Here is a 15,666-nt window from a genome sequence, read left to right as displayed (position 1 = left end):
CTCAGAGGGAACCTCTTCTTCAATCACCATCAGTTGCTGGACGTCTGCAGGACACACTGAAACACAAACACACACGTTTATCATTTCAGAGTTTCCTGAAGTGTTTTGAAAAACTTGTGTTGTGTCGTTTAATGTCGACTGTTGTGATTTTTGAACGATCACATTCAGGAAGTAGAGATGTTGAGGTTGTTTACAGTTGGTGTAACAACCCAGCTCGTAAAGGAAGCAGCATAAAACAAAAGGTTTCTGGTCAAAAAGTGTTTCATCACAGCAGCAGGTTTTCTGCACAGACTCGTTCACAACAGCATCAGATCCTCCTCATTATTCAGGTGAGAGGTGGAGCAGACAGAGACAGGAAGTGGCGTATTAACTCCGCTGCTCGAGCTGAGGCTAGCTAACGTTAGCCTGTGAGCGGTTCCTCCTCGATTGTGGAAATAAATCATAATGAGGATTATTTTCGACAATATTGAAATCACGATTTTTCAAACGATTACTTTTGAGTTTGAAAACATGATACATTTATTCAGTATTTCTCAAGATAAGTTTTTCTGCCCTTTTTGTCGATCAGACGGGGGCTGCCCTCCCTCAGCCATTTTCCATCCGCGCTGTTTTTTAAATACCGCCGGTCACCACACACACAACTCGCCTCCTTCACGTTACAGCTGCTTGAGAGTGAGAGCCAGTCAGCTGGGCCGCGTCGAATGAATTGAGGGAAGGACTGAATTGCGCATGCAATTTCAGAAAATCATTTAATTCGATTATATTAGTTTGGAGATCATTTGACCCAAAAATCGAAATCACGATTAAAATTCGATTAATTGCACAGCCCTACGCTAAGTCTCTCTTTATTATTATCAACATGTATATAAAGGTCACCAACAATATAATGTTATCGGTCTTTAGGACTAGGGATGTCAGAAGAACCGATACTTACGATACTAAAATAACAAAACACGGACGATGCCAATTTTTTTGAAGCACCGTAAGCGCCGATGCCAGCTGATAGCAACGGTGCTGCGCCTCTTCTGGAACTGATTGGGGCAGTATGCTTGGTTAGAAGGAGAGAGAGAGAAAGAGAGCATGTTTCTTGCAAGTAGGGATGGGCATAATTAATCGACGATCGATTAATTGATTATTAAGAAATATTTTTTCATCGATAAAACTATATAGCGAACTAATGTTCGCTATGTGGCAGGAAGCCGGAATATCTGAGTTGCCCTGAATGCAGCACAGCGAGGATGTTGTCAGCTGGAGGAAGCAGCCCGGAGCTAGCCTCCGCTGTTCGCCTTCATGTCCGCACACAGACTGTCAGTCCACGGGGAAGGGAACCCGGACAGACCCGGGTCTGGGGGAGGGGTTCCGGGAGTGAGGGCGTGACAACAACCGGACTGAGAGGTGGAGAACCGTCAAATCGAGCTAGCTCTCAGCGGGGCTTAAGAGAACAGCAGCGCATATTTTCAAGTGTAACCATTGAACGGATCCCGTTTAATTGCCACAAGAGTTGTTCGTCTTGTAATCAAGATCTCAATGAGGAAACACGCTGTGTTTTTTGTTGTTTTTTACCGTGGTATCGAAATTGGGATCGAGAATCGTGTTATTTTACTGGTATTGGCACCGACAACTGAATTTTTGGTATCGTGACACCCCTATTAAGGACTAGGTTTGATAAAAACTCATGGAATTCTGTTAAAAATTCAGTATAAGCCCCAGGAGCACGGTAAACTACATCAAGGATGATTGGCTGTTGGTGTTTCTTGGATTGGTGTGGAAGAAAAGAACAAGACATTCAAATGAGTTGCAGCTGAGTTCAGGTTTAGGATTAATGGATAGCAATAAATCTGTGTTGTAATCTGAGACTAGTTCATTAACTATAATAGCCTTTGATGAAAGTGATCTAATGTTTAAAAGACCACCTTTAAAAGTCTTAAGGCCGGCGCATGCTTCTGCAACGGCGTCTGCGGCTTTTCACGCAGTTGTGACGCAGGACTCTTTGTCATTCATGGTTTTCCAAGCGTTGCGTGTGTTGCCATGCAATTCCCCGCCAGAACAATAGGCGGAGTAATGTTTTTTGTCGAAGTCATCCCCTCTTCGTGTGTGGCACGAAGAAGAGCGGTTTATTTACATCGCCACGGCGGCTCCTCAGAGCCTTTTTCTGGCGGACAAATCCACCAGTCAGTGATGGGTTATACTAGTGGTCATAGTTTGGGATCTCTTCTGCCAAGTGCTCTTCTATTTGGTCCATTTTCATTCTTCTAAATCTTCCGTGGTTTCCACCGGTATTATCGGGCATGAACCGGATATGCGACTCCGGAAATGATGTAGTTAGCAGACCAACCACAGCCTTGCCGGCTACGTGACGCTTGTGGAGCTTTGCCATCTAGTTAGAAAAATTTGGGCGACGCACGTAAGCATGTAAGAAGGGATACGTAAGTACTTAAGGGTCCCGAAGGGCTCTTACGCTTCCGGGCCCGTGTAAACGCAGAAGCATGCGCCGGCCTTTAGTTTCCTGCGTTGTTGCAGAGGTTGTGTTAATTTGTATTCGATTGTTGTGTGGAGTTCTCGCTCTGTTATTGTTTAATTTAAATAATTTAATCTGACGGTGGACAGACACGATCTCTACTTCCAGCCAGCAGCTTCAGTTTGGATTCGATGCCCCGGTGTTCCAGTTTAACTGGCGATATGTTTACCTCTTTCCAGATGTTGATGGTGGGTTGCAGAGCTGTCGCAGATTCGTCATTTTCACAAAGCGCATGTGTGTGAAGTGCGGTGATCTACTGAAAGTCTCGCTGAAATAAAAATCCTACAAAAACCCTTCCCGAGTTCATGTATCCGTGTCAGAATCACGTTGAGACTTCAATATAAATTAAATGGTTAAAACAGCGAGCCGAAGCACTAATAACTTCTGGCCTGATGACGATCTCACTACGCCACGGAGCCACTGAAATTTCCATTGTGCAATAGATAGATGTATCGTTCCTTGCTTTGTCAGCTGTATAACAACAGATGAGCTTTAAGGTAACGCCCAGATCATCTGGTGATAGTCCCAACACAGACAAAACGCATAAATACTTAATACCAGGCTTCACAATCTATTGCTCCTCTTCATAGGAGACACAGGGAGTTCTGAAGTATTTATATTGTCTCAACGTGATGCTGACACAGACACATGAACTCGTGAAAGGTTTCTGTATGATTTTTATTTCAGCGAGACTTTCAGTAGATCACCGCACTTCACACACAGGAGCTTTGTGAAAATGACGAATCTGCGACCAGCTCTGCAGCCGACCATCAACATCTGGAACAAGGTAAACACATCGCCAGTTGCCATGATCGCCAGTTAAACTGGAACACCGGCTCTGGTCCCTGGGATGCAGCTGACTGTGGTCGCTGGAGAGTCTGTTTGAACCGTGAGCTGGTGGCTCTTTAATCGTGGGCTCTTTAAGGGGAGGACTGTGCCCCCTCCGGACCGTCACCCACCGCCCTGGGCTCCCGGCTGCACAGGGCAGGTCGAGGGACTGCTAGCTGAAGCTAAGCTACGTGCTAAGCTAGGTGGCTACGTGCTAAGCTAGGTGGCTCCGCGGCTAAGCTAACTACAGCTAACGGAGCTTCTAGGTCGCTGAGCCTCTCGCCTCCATCGCTACCAACACACCACATCTATCACATGTAGCTCTACTGTTGATGGAGGCGGAGGAGTCAGTGAACATGAGCCACTCGGAGCAAGAGGGAGAGAGAGAAGCCATCGCTGCTGTCTCAGCCTGTTAGACTACGAGGCTGAGCTCACACAGAACACAGAGTCACGGAGCACCAGAGAGGAGGGGCTGGTCTGTGTGGCTGTTTAACTACAGACCGGTGATTGTAGCCGGAGTGATGCAGAGAAACAGCTGTTAGCAGAGGAGCTAGTTCAGAGAGCGTGAGCAGCATAGATAGATATAGATAGATATGATGCTAGCTAACGTTAGCCTGTTAGCGGTTCCTCTAGGGACTGACCTGCTCTGTGCAGCCGGACTTCGGGCTGCATCACGGCATCGAGCAGCCTCCTCTGGCGGCAGATCTCCAGCTCTGTCCGCTCCACTCGCTCCTCGTACCCAGCCACGGTTTCCTCCAGCCCGGCGAGGATCTGCTTCACCGCCGCCGTTAGCCCCTCGGTGAGCATCGCTCTCAGCTCCGGGACTCGAGCCTTTCCTCCTCCTTCCTCCACCTGCAGCAGGAAGTCTTCAGCGGCAGCGCGGATCCGCTCATGTACCGACTCCCGCAGCAGCTGCATGGCGGCCATGTTGCTCCTTCCTCCTCACTCTCAGAGTTGCCGACTCCTCAGTAAGGAGAGTAGCTATTGGCTGATCTAAAAATCGCTAAATGACGTCATTGCCTCATTTGCATAATGGTAATGGTCTCTGTAGTAGGACGTACAAAAAGTGAGAAAAAAATACCCTAAATATGTTAAGAACTACAAATGAGCTTTCTTCTACGGAAGCGTTTTGCATTCGCTTGAAACACTAAATTGTGTTTATTTGAGATAATTATAGGTTCTCAATAAAATAAAATAAACAACTCAATTTTTCATCTCACAGGATCATTGTGTTTCTTTCATGCACTTTATACTTGTTTTTTATTTGTGATTGATTCATTGTTACGCACTGTTGTGTTGTCGGTGCAATGTTACGAGGACGCTGCTAATAAAGTTGCGTAAGAATACACATCAGTTTCACATTTATTATTATTATATTTAGAAAATACCCCAGTTTTTATGCTAGTCGTATATCATTATATTTTGTCATATTTATCTTGTTGAAAAACAACTTTGCCTCAAGGTTTCATGATTTGAGCATCCCCAGTGGCATTATGACATTTGTGAAGGATCCTTTCTCTGTGAACGTTCAATCTGACTTTGCATTGAAAGGAAAGGAGCTTTTATCCTCTGTGGATGAGGGGTCTTTACAACTGGAAACCATTGACATTCATTAATGCTGTTGTGGCGATCTCAGGGCATTCTGCCGTGACTTTAATCCAGGACACCGGCAGAGTTGTTTTCTCAAAAATACTTTTAAGGCCGCTGTCATTTGCGATCTCCAGCAGCTGATCTTCTTCTTAACCAGACATGCTGGATTCACCTGGTTTGTTGACAAATGGGTCTTACAAATACCGTGCTGGTTTGTGTTCAGCGAAAAAGTGACGTGACCGAGACAAGCCTCTTGACATGCATAAAGCATGAGTCATAACGCAGAGGATCCGGTAATTTTTCAAAATAAAACGGTTTTATTTTGAAAAATTACCGGATAATAGATAAAACAGAAAACACGTAAAATGTTTATTCTTTCTGTGTGGCCCGGTACCAAATGACCCACACATGGGCCTGTTGCCCTGTTGATTACAATAAATAGGTCTAAAAAATATGTTTATTGTGTTTGACTGTTCAGTAATGTTCATATTCATTACATTTAAAAAGCAGACATAAAGGTTACTTAAAAGTTACTTTCCCTAGTAACTAATTACTTTTGATATACAGTAACTGGTGGGGTAAATCAATTACTTTTAAAAGAAGTGACTATTAACTGTAACTTATTACAAATTTTCAGTAACTTGCCAAACACTGCTTAATCCACACATTTGTCAGTTGTGTCTAAACAGACAGAAACACACAAGCACATACTCTCTTGTGTATGTGTGTGTGTGTGGGGGGGGGGGGGGGGGGCGTGTTAGACTGTGGTAAGAGTTGAAGATGAGTCAAAAAAGGATTAAATTATCAGGTGCACGATTCAGAAAGCACAGCAAAGTAGGGGAGGAGAAGAAAGAACAATATAGAGGTAGAATCACCCCAATTGCGGACATCATTAATGTTTATTTTTGTCGAACTGACATGATATGCTGTCACTACAGCTGAGTTCAGACTTTTTATATTTTTATTATACATTTTTATTATTTTTTATAGCTTAGAATTTTGTCTGCCTGTGTGTGCATCTGTTTACAGTCCAAAAGTTCTTGGGGATGCACGACAATTTGCGTGTGTATGTTGGGGGGGGCGCCATTCTGAAATCCCGCCTAGGGCGCCAACATTGCCAGGGCCGGCCCTGCATTCAGTCATCAAGTGACTTGGGTCAGTCATGGCAGCAGGCAGGTTTTGAAAAATTCTGGACCCATGAAGTCAGCTGTGAGAAATTTCCACACTCAAGGGATCTTGCACTTTTTGTTCTGACAATGTTTGGTTCAACATACACTTGTGAGTCATCATTCTCACACATGAATGCCATTAAAACTCACAATGGCATATCCCTTACTGACCAGCATCTACATGACTGCATGCGCATTGCCCTGACAACTTATAATCCTGACTTCACTGCTCTTGCCAAGTCAAAAAGATGCCATTTCTCTCATTAGATGGCAAATGTAGGCAAATTACATCAAAGTTAATAGGCATGTTAGTCAAGCAAGCAATTAAGGTTCATTTTTGTAACAGTATGATTTAATTATGATGTTATTCACCTCATTAATTGTCATGCATTGTTATGTTGTAATTCATTTCAGAGGCATACAATGCAGTTTTATTTTGTATTAGTTGGTGCACTTGAAAGTTGTTCTAAGTAAATTCTAAACAACTGATACAGTTCACCTAACTGAGTGATTCATTTTGAAACACATTTCCTTGATAGACTACCATGCACTTTTAAGTTATTGCAATTCTATTCAGTTCCATGCAATGCACGTTGTTGGTGGAGATACATTTGATTCTGCCTGTCACTCAAATCAGTTTAATCTTAAGTATTGAGGATAATGACCAGTAAAGTTGTGTTGGTACAGCTATGTACAATGAAGTGCATGTTTTTGTTAGTTAATTGCATTTCTCCAATTGTCTGTTAATATGGCGTGGTTATTGCTCACCTGGTTTGATTTTTGAATCCTTGGGCCTATGCGTCCTCTTGGGCATATGTTGTAAAGATTTTACAAAATAAAATATATTGACTCCTTCAGTATGTTGTTGTAATTTCTTGTTTCCGTGATCACTCATATCCTCCGGCCCCTGACTTTGCCTCAGTTTCAAGAACCGGCCCCAGCTCCAAACTAATTGAAGAGCCCTGCTCTACATAATCTAGGTTGCATAATTATGTCATCTGCTCGTCTATTTGTTTCTTTCTCTGTTAGGATGTATATGAGAATGGACTATACAGTCAAACTGCAGTGGGAATCCTCTGCATGGATGTGGAAAATTCAAAACAACTCAACCCATCCAAAGTAGGGATCATCTTGGAATGGAGCGTGGTGATGGACAACCTGGCAAACCTACCTCAGGCCTTCTGCCTTCTTTTTGGACTACTTTATGCCCTGCACCTCGATTACCCTAAGTATATGAAAAACACTTTCAACTTTGTTCAGCAGGTAATGCTCGACCTTTGAAGAAGTGCGCTGACACCGAAAATTCAAACGTTGAAAAATGAGCTTGCATTGTAAATCTGTTTTTTGTGCTACGTAGATGTAAATGTTTAAATGTTGCACATGTAGGAAAACATGTTTGCAGTTTTGCACAGTTTTATGGCATTTTGTACAGTTTTATGGCATTAGCACTGTTTTGATGGTATTTGCACTATTTGCGGTGCTTGTTTTTTGAACTGACCTCAGACTTTCACCTTTGCTACAGACTTCCATTTAAAATCATTTCAGTAGTTCTCGGTTAAAAGCACTTATCGGTAGCATCAAAACTGGAGCTCCCATCATTGTTAAGTTCACTTAGATATGTCACAGACCACATTGAAATGTTGTCTGGTGCGCATGTGCACGCATCTTACTCATGTGTGAAGGAAAATGCATCATGGGCCAAATAGGAAGGACCTACTCAGCGGACGTCCTCTAACCCCTAACCTCTAAATATTTAAGTAAATAACAACACCCGACAAACAAAAATCAAGGGGCATTATGAAAAAGTTTTGCATTTAGTGGCCAATTTCCACATTTTTACTTTGAGGTATTGTACCAGGGCTTACATCAGATCAACTTCCAATTGGAATGGAAACAATTAAACTCCTAATTTCTAGGACTGTAGAGCAGCACTGAGCGGGCCTGAGCACATAAGTTTTGAAATTTCATAGATTGGGGACATCACAGCTGTCCCTGAATTTAACAATCCTGCTGTTTGACATTTACCATCATTCATGTCAACGAGGGCTCCTCCGCCATCGCTGCTTCACTGTCCGTGTGTGTGAGTGTAATGCTGCGTTCCAGACGACTCGTATTTCAGATATTCTGACCTGAAATTGCACAGTTCCGACTTCACGTCAAACGTAACATGTCTGACTGTGAGAAGCTGATTAATTTGTCTCGTGATGAGACAATTCAAATGTAGCCAGTGCAGCCTCCGTTCATACAGAAACAAAGAGGAGGAGGGCGAGGACGCCATTATCTTTTTATTAGACTTTTATTCCTGGAAACACATTCAATACATAAAGGAGAACACACACTGTCATTGAATCTAACGAACCAAGAAACCATTGTCTTGAAACAAACATATTTAATCATATGAACTAGTTAAGAACACACGTTCATACGGTGCAAGGAACACACTTTAACCTTAAAATGACATGAAGGACTTTATGAAAAATAGATAAATTATGTAGAAATCAGTAGAAACAAGATATTTAAACACAACGCTTTCGTGTTATTCAATTAGTTATATTTTCAAGGGACATAAAACTGTTAATAGTCTACTTAAAACAGTGAACTATGAATATGTATAATATGAATATCTGCTGATATATCCTAATAAATCTTTTGTTGCAAAAGTTGCAACTGAATCACTTCTCTCCTTTATTAATCCTCACGTCTCGAACAATAGGACTGAAACTTAAAGGGGTCATATTATGAAAATTCCACTTTTTGTAGTGCTTCTACACGTTAATTTGGGGCTTTGGCATGTTTACCGTCCCAAAAACCGTCCCACCTCACTCTGATAGATAGATAGATAGATAGATAGATAGATAGATAGATAGATAGATAGATAGATAGATAGATAGATAGATAGATAGATAGAGTACTTTATTCATCCCCGAAGGGAAATTAAGTTGTCATAGCAGCCGGTATATTTGAATACAATAAAATACAATACAATAGAATAAAATAAAATAAAAAATATTGAGGTAGAAAGAATAAAAAACAGAAGCACAAGATAAAATACAATAAAATAGGTGATACTGATGATTTGATGGTAATGGTGTTGTTAGACAGCTTCTACACGTTAATTTGGGGCTCTAGCATGTTTACCGTCCCAAAAACCGTCCCACCTGACTCAGGTTCAAAACGATGAGGTTGCAAGATTCTATCGTCGTCTCCAGTAGCCATATTTCTACAGAGGTAATGGATAGCTAAAAATCTGGATGCTTGTATCTCGTGAAGGAGGGAGGAGGGGTGAGAGGGGTGAGAGGGGGGCGGGGATCTCAAAACAGGTCAATCTGAGGAGGGCTGTTTTAGACAGGGTAAAAAGGTGCTGTTTTAAATGATCCTTGTGGTAATTTGACCAAAATATGTTACAGACATTTCATTAAGACCCCAATGAACTATATCAACTGCGGTAAAATGGGCATAATATGTCTCCTTTTAAGGGACTCTCACCTTTGTTGCATTTGAGAATTACAGCACATTCAAATCATCCCGCCTTCCTCCAGTGCCCCACCCCCTCGTTCCCATCCGCGGTGTTTTATTTAAGAAACTTTATTTACACAAGCAGACTTACAACCATCCCGGTGTTTTTATTTTTTTTGAAGAAACTTTATTTACAAGCAGACTTACAACCTACTGCCTCCGCGCACGCACGTGAGTTTTTGTTTACCAAAGCAATGGATTCGGATTCAGAAGCACCGGTAAGTTATATACATTTACATTCACATATATATTTTTCAGTTCAATGGTTATTTGCACCATTTATTTGCTTTATTCTTTTAGTTGTCATACATTTTTTTGTAGAATTCGTCGTATTTTCTTGCAAACACTGTACGGCTAACGTTATCTAATAAGCAGTCTCAGCTGTTTTGTTTTCAGTGTAACGTCGGTTACCGGTGGTTAACTTTATCACTCTGTTCAAAAAATTATTCTTCGATGTCGAAAGTTTGAACTTTATAATAAATAGACATTGTGGGACCCTGGGGAGTTCTCCACAGCAAGAGTAATAACACACTGCCCTAATTACATTTTGCTATGCTTTTGATCTTGAATGTTAGCTTCATCAGCATAATGTAATGGGAAATATTGCAATTAGGGCTGTCAGTTTAACGCGTTATTAACGGCGTTAACGCAAACCCATTTTAACGCCGTCAATTTTTTTAACTCGAGTTAAAGCAGAGCTGCAGCTGCAGCTTCAGTATCTGTGTTCGCCTCCAGTCTGACCTGCTCTCGCTTTTTGTTTTAGTATTTCGCCACCTAAAATATATATTTTAAAGCTATTGTAGCGTCCCACAGGACACGGAACTTCTTCGTGGTTTAGTAACTGGTATTTTCCTCTACACGAACATATGCACCTCTTGCTGTTACTCCGTCACTCGCAGACATCAACACTTCACTTCCTCATTGATCCCCGATCCCCCCATCCTATTGGTCCAAACAGTCACATGCCCCACCCAGACCCCTTCAGTGACCGTCAGACATCAGAGCGCTCCTTCAACAGTGTTTTACTGAGCATACGTCAAAACCAAACATAAACATAAACCCAGTCCGTTACACTATTAGGCTGCAGCTATATGTTTTTATTTATTTAAAAATAGGGTACTTCTTATTTCATACATTTTCCACAAATAAGGGGAGGACTCAAATAGCCCTACAAAGTTCTGTGTTTCATTTATTTCAAAGTAGGCCGACACCTGCCTGTGTATTTTGGTTGTTTGTTATTTTGTTGCTTGTCTGTTTGAGTAGCTGGCTGAAAGCAAAGAAGTAGTAGGCTTACCTTTTATTGGTAACCTAACTGTTATGGTTCATTGTTTCTGAAATAAGAGGCCTGACTGCTATGTTCACAGCAAACTTGAAAAAAAGAAAATATTAAGCCATGGTTTAACTGCACTATAGGCTGAGTCCTTGTTTACCTGAAATGTGCACTTTATAATTTTATTTTGTACCGCCCTGTTTGGCAATGTTGTTTTTCAATAATATAAAACATTTGCATAAAGCAAGCCAATCCACTTTTCCATGTTGATAAGAGCATTAAAACGAAAGTAAAATTATGGAAAAATAATAAATGAAGGGACATTTAGAATAGATACAAATTTGCGATTAATTGCGATTAATCGCGAGTTAACTATGACAAAATGTGATTAATCGCGATTAAATATTTTAATCGTTTGACAGCTCTAATTGCAATATGATCTCAAATGATAGAATGCTTATATCTGCAATTGGAAACATTGTAACATTGCAAACTGATGCTGCTTCTAACAGTGTCTGCATTTTAGAAATCTCCCCTCTTCACTTGGCCTACTATGTGTATTCACACCTACAACCAGCCTATTGACTTCAGACTGTCTCCCCCTCCCCCCACCCCCCATCATCAGACTCGGCACAGCTTATGTTGTCTGATCTCACGAATCTCACTACAATAATTTCACAGAGATATGATTTATAGTAAAATTAAAATATGCAAAACATGTATTTTCAGAAAGTGTTCCTATGTCTCTCTTCACCCTGATATTGTTATAAAGTAAAACATGTTCTGTCTTTGTTTTTACATGTTGGTGCTTCTAGGACGACAGTGTAGTAGATCCTGACTACAGCCTTGATGTTTTCACAGAGGAAGATGATGATATTGATATTGATGATGATGACGATGACGATGACGATGACGATTCTCCAGGCGAAGACACCTCAAGTAGGAGGAAGAAAGCAAGGACTGAAAGTGGAGGCAGAGGAAACCATGGCAGGGGAATGAAAGGCAGGGGCCGTGGTTTTCCACAACACAAAAAAAAAACAAATACATCAGGCCAACAAGTTGTGGAGGCAGAGGAAACAAGCAGAGGAGGTACTCCTGCAGCAGCCAGAAAAAGAACAGGCCCTTCTAGAGGCAGCCGAGGCAGAAGCAGGAGGGGCCGTGGTGTGACACAGGGTGGAGAGGAATGTGATGATGAGAGACCAGGAACCAGCAGAGATGTTCCTAGCAGAGCAAGAAGAAGAGCAAGAGGTCGCCGGGGACGTGGACCTGCTGTTCTTACTCATGATGATTTACTCAGAGTTCAGCAATTTCAGCAGGAGAGGATTGCCGCTGAGCAGGTAAAGCAGCATCATATTAGTATTTTCTTATTATTATTGTCTTTGGATTAGATGTCCAGCAGCCAATATTTCTATTTGTTTTAAAAATCATGACCTCTGCAACATCGTCAGTCGCTACGGTCGCTACTCGCTACTGTCTGCCTTGGAATCAAAACAAACCCTCTAGTTGAGGACGCGCCTTGATGACGCGGGCCCGAATGCGCCACAAGAAGCAGAGGGAAAACCTGCATGTCCATGCAGCAAACAGACAGGTCTGTCGGCCAATAAGGTCCTTCGGTCCGAAGAATTTTATTGGTTGAAGTTTTCACTAAATATTATGAGAGTGAAATAATTGTTTGTTTTTACTCCGGGTGGGTCTGTCTTGCATTTTAGAGTGTCATTACCTTATTAATACCAATTTAACCTTATCCAAAAAAAGTGTAAAAATGCAACAAAGGTGAGAGTCCCTTTAACTCTTTAACCACACTCAGAGGAACTAGACTGTTTCTCTCTTGTATGAATCCTCACATGTCTCTTTAGATCGCCCCTTCGCTTAAATCTTTTACCACACTCAGAGCAACTAAACAGTTCCTCTCCTGTATGAATCTTCATATGTGTATTTAGATTGCCCCTTTCGGTAAATTTTTTACCACACTCAGAGCAACTAAACGGTTTTTCTCCTGTATGATACATCATATGTTTATTTAAAGTTGATCTTTTGTTAAATCTTTTACCACACTCAGCGCAACTAAACGGTTTCTCTCCTGTATGAGTCCTCATATGTGTATTTAGATTTGATCTTATGTTAAATCTTTTACCACACTCAGCGCAACTAAATAGTTTATCTCCTGTATGAATCCTCATATGTGTATTTAGATTGCCCTTTTCGGTAAATCTGTTACCACACTCAGGGCAACTAAACGGTTTCTCTCCTGTATGAATCCTCATATGTTTATTTAGATTGCCCAAATGTTTAAATCTCCTACAACACTCAGCGCAACTAAATAGTTTCTCTCCAGTATGAGTCCTCATGTGTGTATTTAGACTGTCCCTTTCGGTAAATCTTTTGCCACGCTCAGGGCAACTAAACGGTTTCTCTCCTGTATGAAACCTCATATGTTTATTTAGATTGCCCATATGTTTAAATCTTTTACGACACTCAGAGCAACTAAACGTTTTTTTTTCTGTCTTACATCCCATATCACTTTGACGCTGTTTGTTGTTTCTTCTATTTAAACCAGTCTGAGTTTCCCTGGTCTCCATCCAATCATCCTCACTGACTTCAGTCTCAGAAGAGTCAGTCTTCTCCACAGGACCTGGTTGTAAATGTCCATCAGGTCCTGAGTTCCTGGCTGGTTCTGATCCTCCACAGTCCGCTCTGTTCTCCTTCCTCTCACTCGGAAGAAGCTTTGACGATTTAAGTTTCTCTTCATCTTCTTCACTCTTCACAGTGACAGGAGTCAATGTGAAATGGAAATCAGCCTCCTCCAGTCCTTGAAGCTGCTGTCCATCCTGACTGCTCCACGGTTCCTCTTGTGCCTCTTTAATGTGGGGGGGCTCTGGGTCCTCCGGGTCCACAAGGGGGCTCCACTGCTGCTCCTCAGGGGGAACCTCTTCTTCAATCACCATCAGTTGCTGGATGTCTGCAGGACACACTGAAACACAAATACACACGTTTATCTTTTCAGAGTTTCCTGAACTGTTTTGAAAAACTTGTGTTGTGTCGTTTAATGTCGATATATCACTTTGAGGCTGTTTGTTATTTCTTGTATTCAAACCTGTTTGAGGTTCCCTGGTCTCCATCCCATCATCCTCACTGACTTCAGTCTCAGAAGAGTCTTCAGCCTTGTCCTCAGGACCTGGTTGTAAACGTCCATCAGGACCTGAGTTCCTGGCTGGTTCTGGTCCTCCACAGTCCGCTCTCTTCTCCTTCATCTCACTCGGAAGAAGCTTTGACGATTTAAGTTTCTCTTCATCTTCTTCACTCTTCACAGCGACAGGAGTCAATGTGAACTTGATATCAGCCTCCTCCAGTCCTTGAAGCTGCTGTCCATCCTGATTGGTCCACGGTTCCTCCTGGTCCTCTTTAATGTGGGGGGGATCTGGGTCCTCCTGGTCCACAAGGGGGCTCCACTGCTGCTCCTCGGGGGGAACCTCTTCTTTAATCACCATCAGTTGCTGGACGTCTGCAAGACACACTGAAACACAAATACACACGTTTATTATTTCAGAGTTTCCTGAAGTGTTTTGAAAAACTTGTGTTAATGTCGACTGTTGTGATTTTTGAAAGATCACATTCAGGAAGTAGAGATGTTGAGGTCGTTTACAGTTGGTGTAACGACGCAGCTCGTAAAGGAAGCAGCATAAAACAAAGGGTTTCTGGTCAAAAAGTTTTTCCTTCACAGCAGCAGGTTTTCTGCACAGACTCGTTCACAACAGCATCAAATCCTCCTCATTATTCAGGTGAGAGGTGGAGCAGCCGGGTGCAGCAGACACAGACAGGAAGTGGCGTATTAACTCCGCTGCTGAAGCTGATGCTAGCTAACGTTATCCTATGAGCGGTTCCTTCTCAATTATGGAAATAAATCATAATCACGATTATTTTGGACAATATTGAAATCACGATTATTCAAACGATTACTTTTGAGTTTGAAAACATGATGCATTTATTCAGTATTTCTCTCCAAAAAAACATTTTGTAAACGAGAACTTTGAAATTTCGTATCATTATTCAATGTCCCCATCTGCCCCCCCACTACAAGCACACAAGCACACAGACAGAGAGGGAAAAAAGGGGGGGGGGGGCTATGAGGACCATCATCATTTACCCCCGAACACCGACATTGAACGGGTAACATACAACAAGTGAAAAATGCGGGCTGACTGGTGCGGAGAAATGCGGGTCCAGTGTGAAAATCATTACTCGATTATATTAGTTTGGAGATCGTTTGACCCAAAAATCTAAATCGCGATTGAAAATCGATTAATTGCACAGCCCTACACTTAGGCTATCTTTATTAGGGATGGGTATAATTAATCGACGATCGATTAATTGATCATTAAGAATTTTGTCGATGACATTATTTTTTCATCGACGAAATTCTGTTGCGTTTACTGGCAACACTGGGAAGCTATACGTCTCCATGAGCGCATGAGGAGTCCACTGCAGTTCTTCAAGTAGGAGGTCGGAATATCCGAGTTGCCTGAACGTAGCACAGTGAGGATGTTAGCAGCTGAAGGAAGCAGCCCAGAGTTATACTCTACTAGCCCCGCTGAAAGACCAGCAGCTAGCCGCTGAGAGATAGATGGATTTGACAGTTCTCGACCTCTCAGTCTGGTAGTTGTCACGTCATCAATCCCGGAACCCCTCACCCAGACCCGGGTCTGTCCGGGTTCCCTTCCCCGTAGACTGAGGGTCCGTGTGCGGACATGAAGCCGAGCTCCGCAGCTAGCCTCCGG

At 42.2% G+C, this 15,666-nt stretch overlaps 1 protein-coding gene across 1 annotated transcript; it reads right to left on the bottom strand.

Moving 5' to 3' along the window:
• Positions 1-11,788: 11,788 nt before the first annotated feature.
• Positions 11,789-13,541, bottom strand: LOC133017714 (gastrula zinc finger protein XlCGF49.1-like). Its single transcript, XM_061083870.1, has one exon. The coding sequence runs from the start codon at positions 13,468-13,470 to the stop codon at positions 12,685-12,687; it is 786 nt and encodes a 261-aa protein (XP_060939853.1). The 5' UTR covers positions 13,471-13,541; the 3' UTR covers positions 11,789-12,684.
• Between the last annotated feature and the right edge of the window lie 2,125 nt (positions 13,542-15,666).

This window comes from Limanda limanda, chromosome 13 (genome assembly GCF_963576545.1).
Source record: "Limanda limanda chromosome 13, fLimLim1.1, whole genome shotgun sequence".
NCBI lineage: Eukaryota > Metazoa > Chordata > Actinopteri > Pleuronectiformes > Pleuronectidae > Limanda > Limanda limanda.
This window is presented reverse-complemented; position numbering and strand designations above follow the sequence as displayed.

Excerpts from the sequence above, each read along its gene's own strand:
- LOC133017714 (XM_061083870.1), bottom strand. The coding sequence starts at position 13,470 with ATGGAGACCAGGGAAACTCAGACTGGTTTAAATAGAAGAAACAACAAA.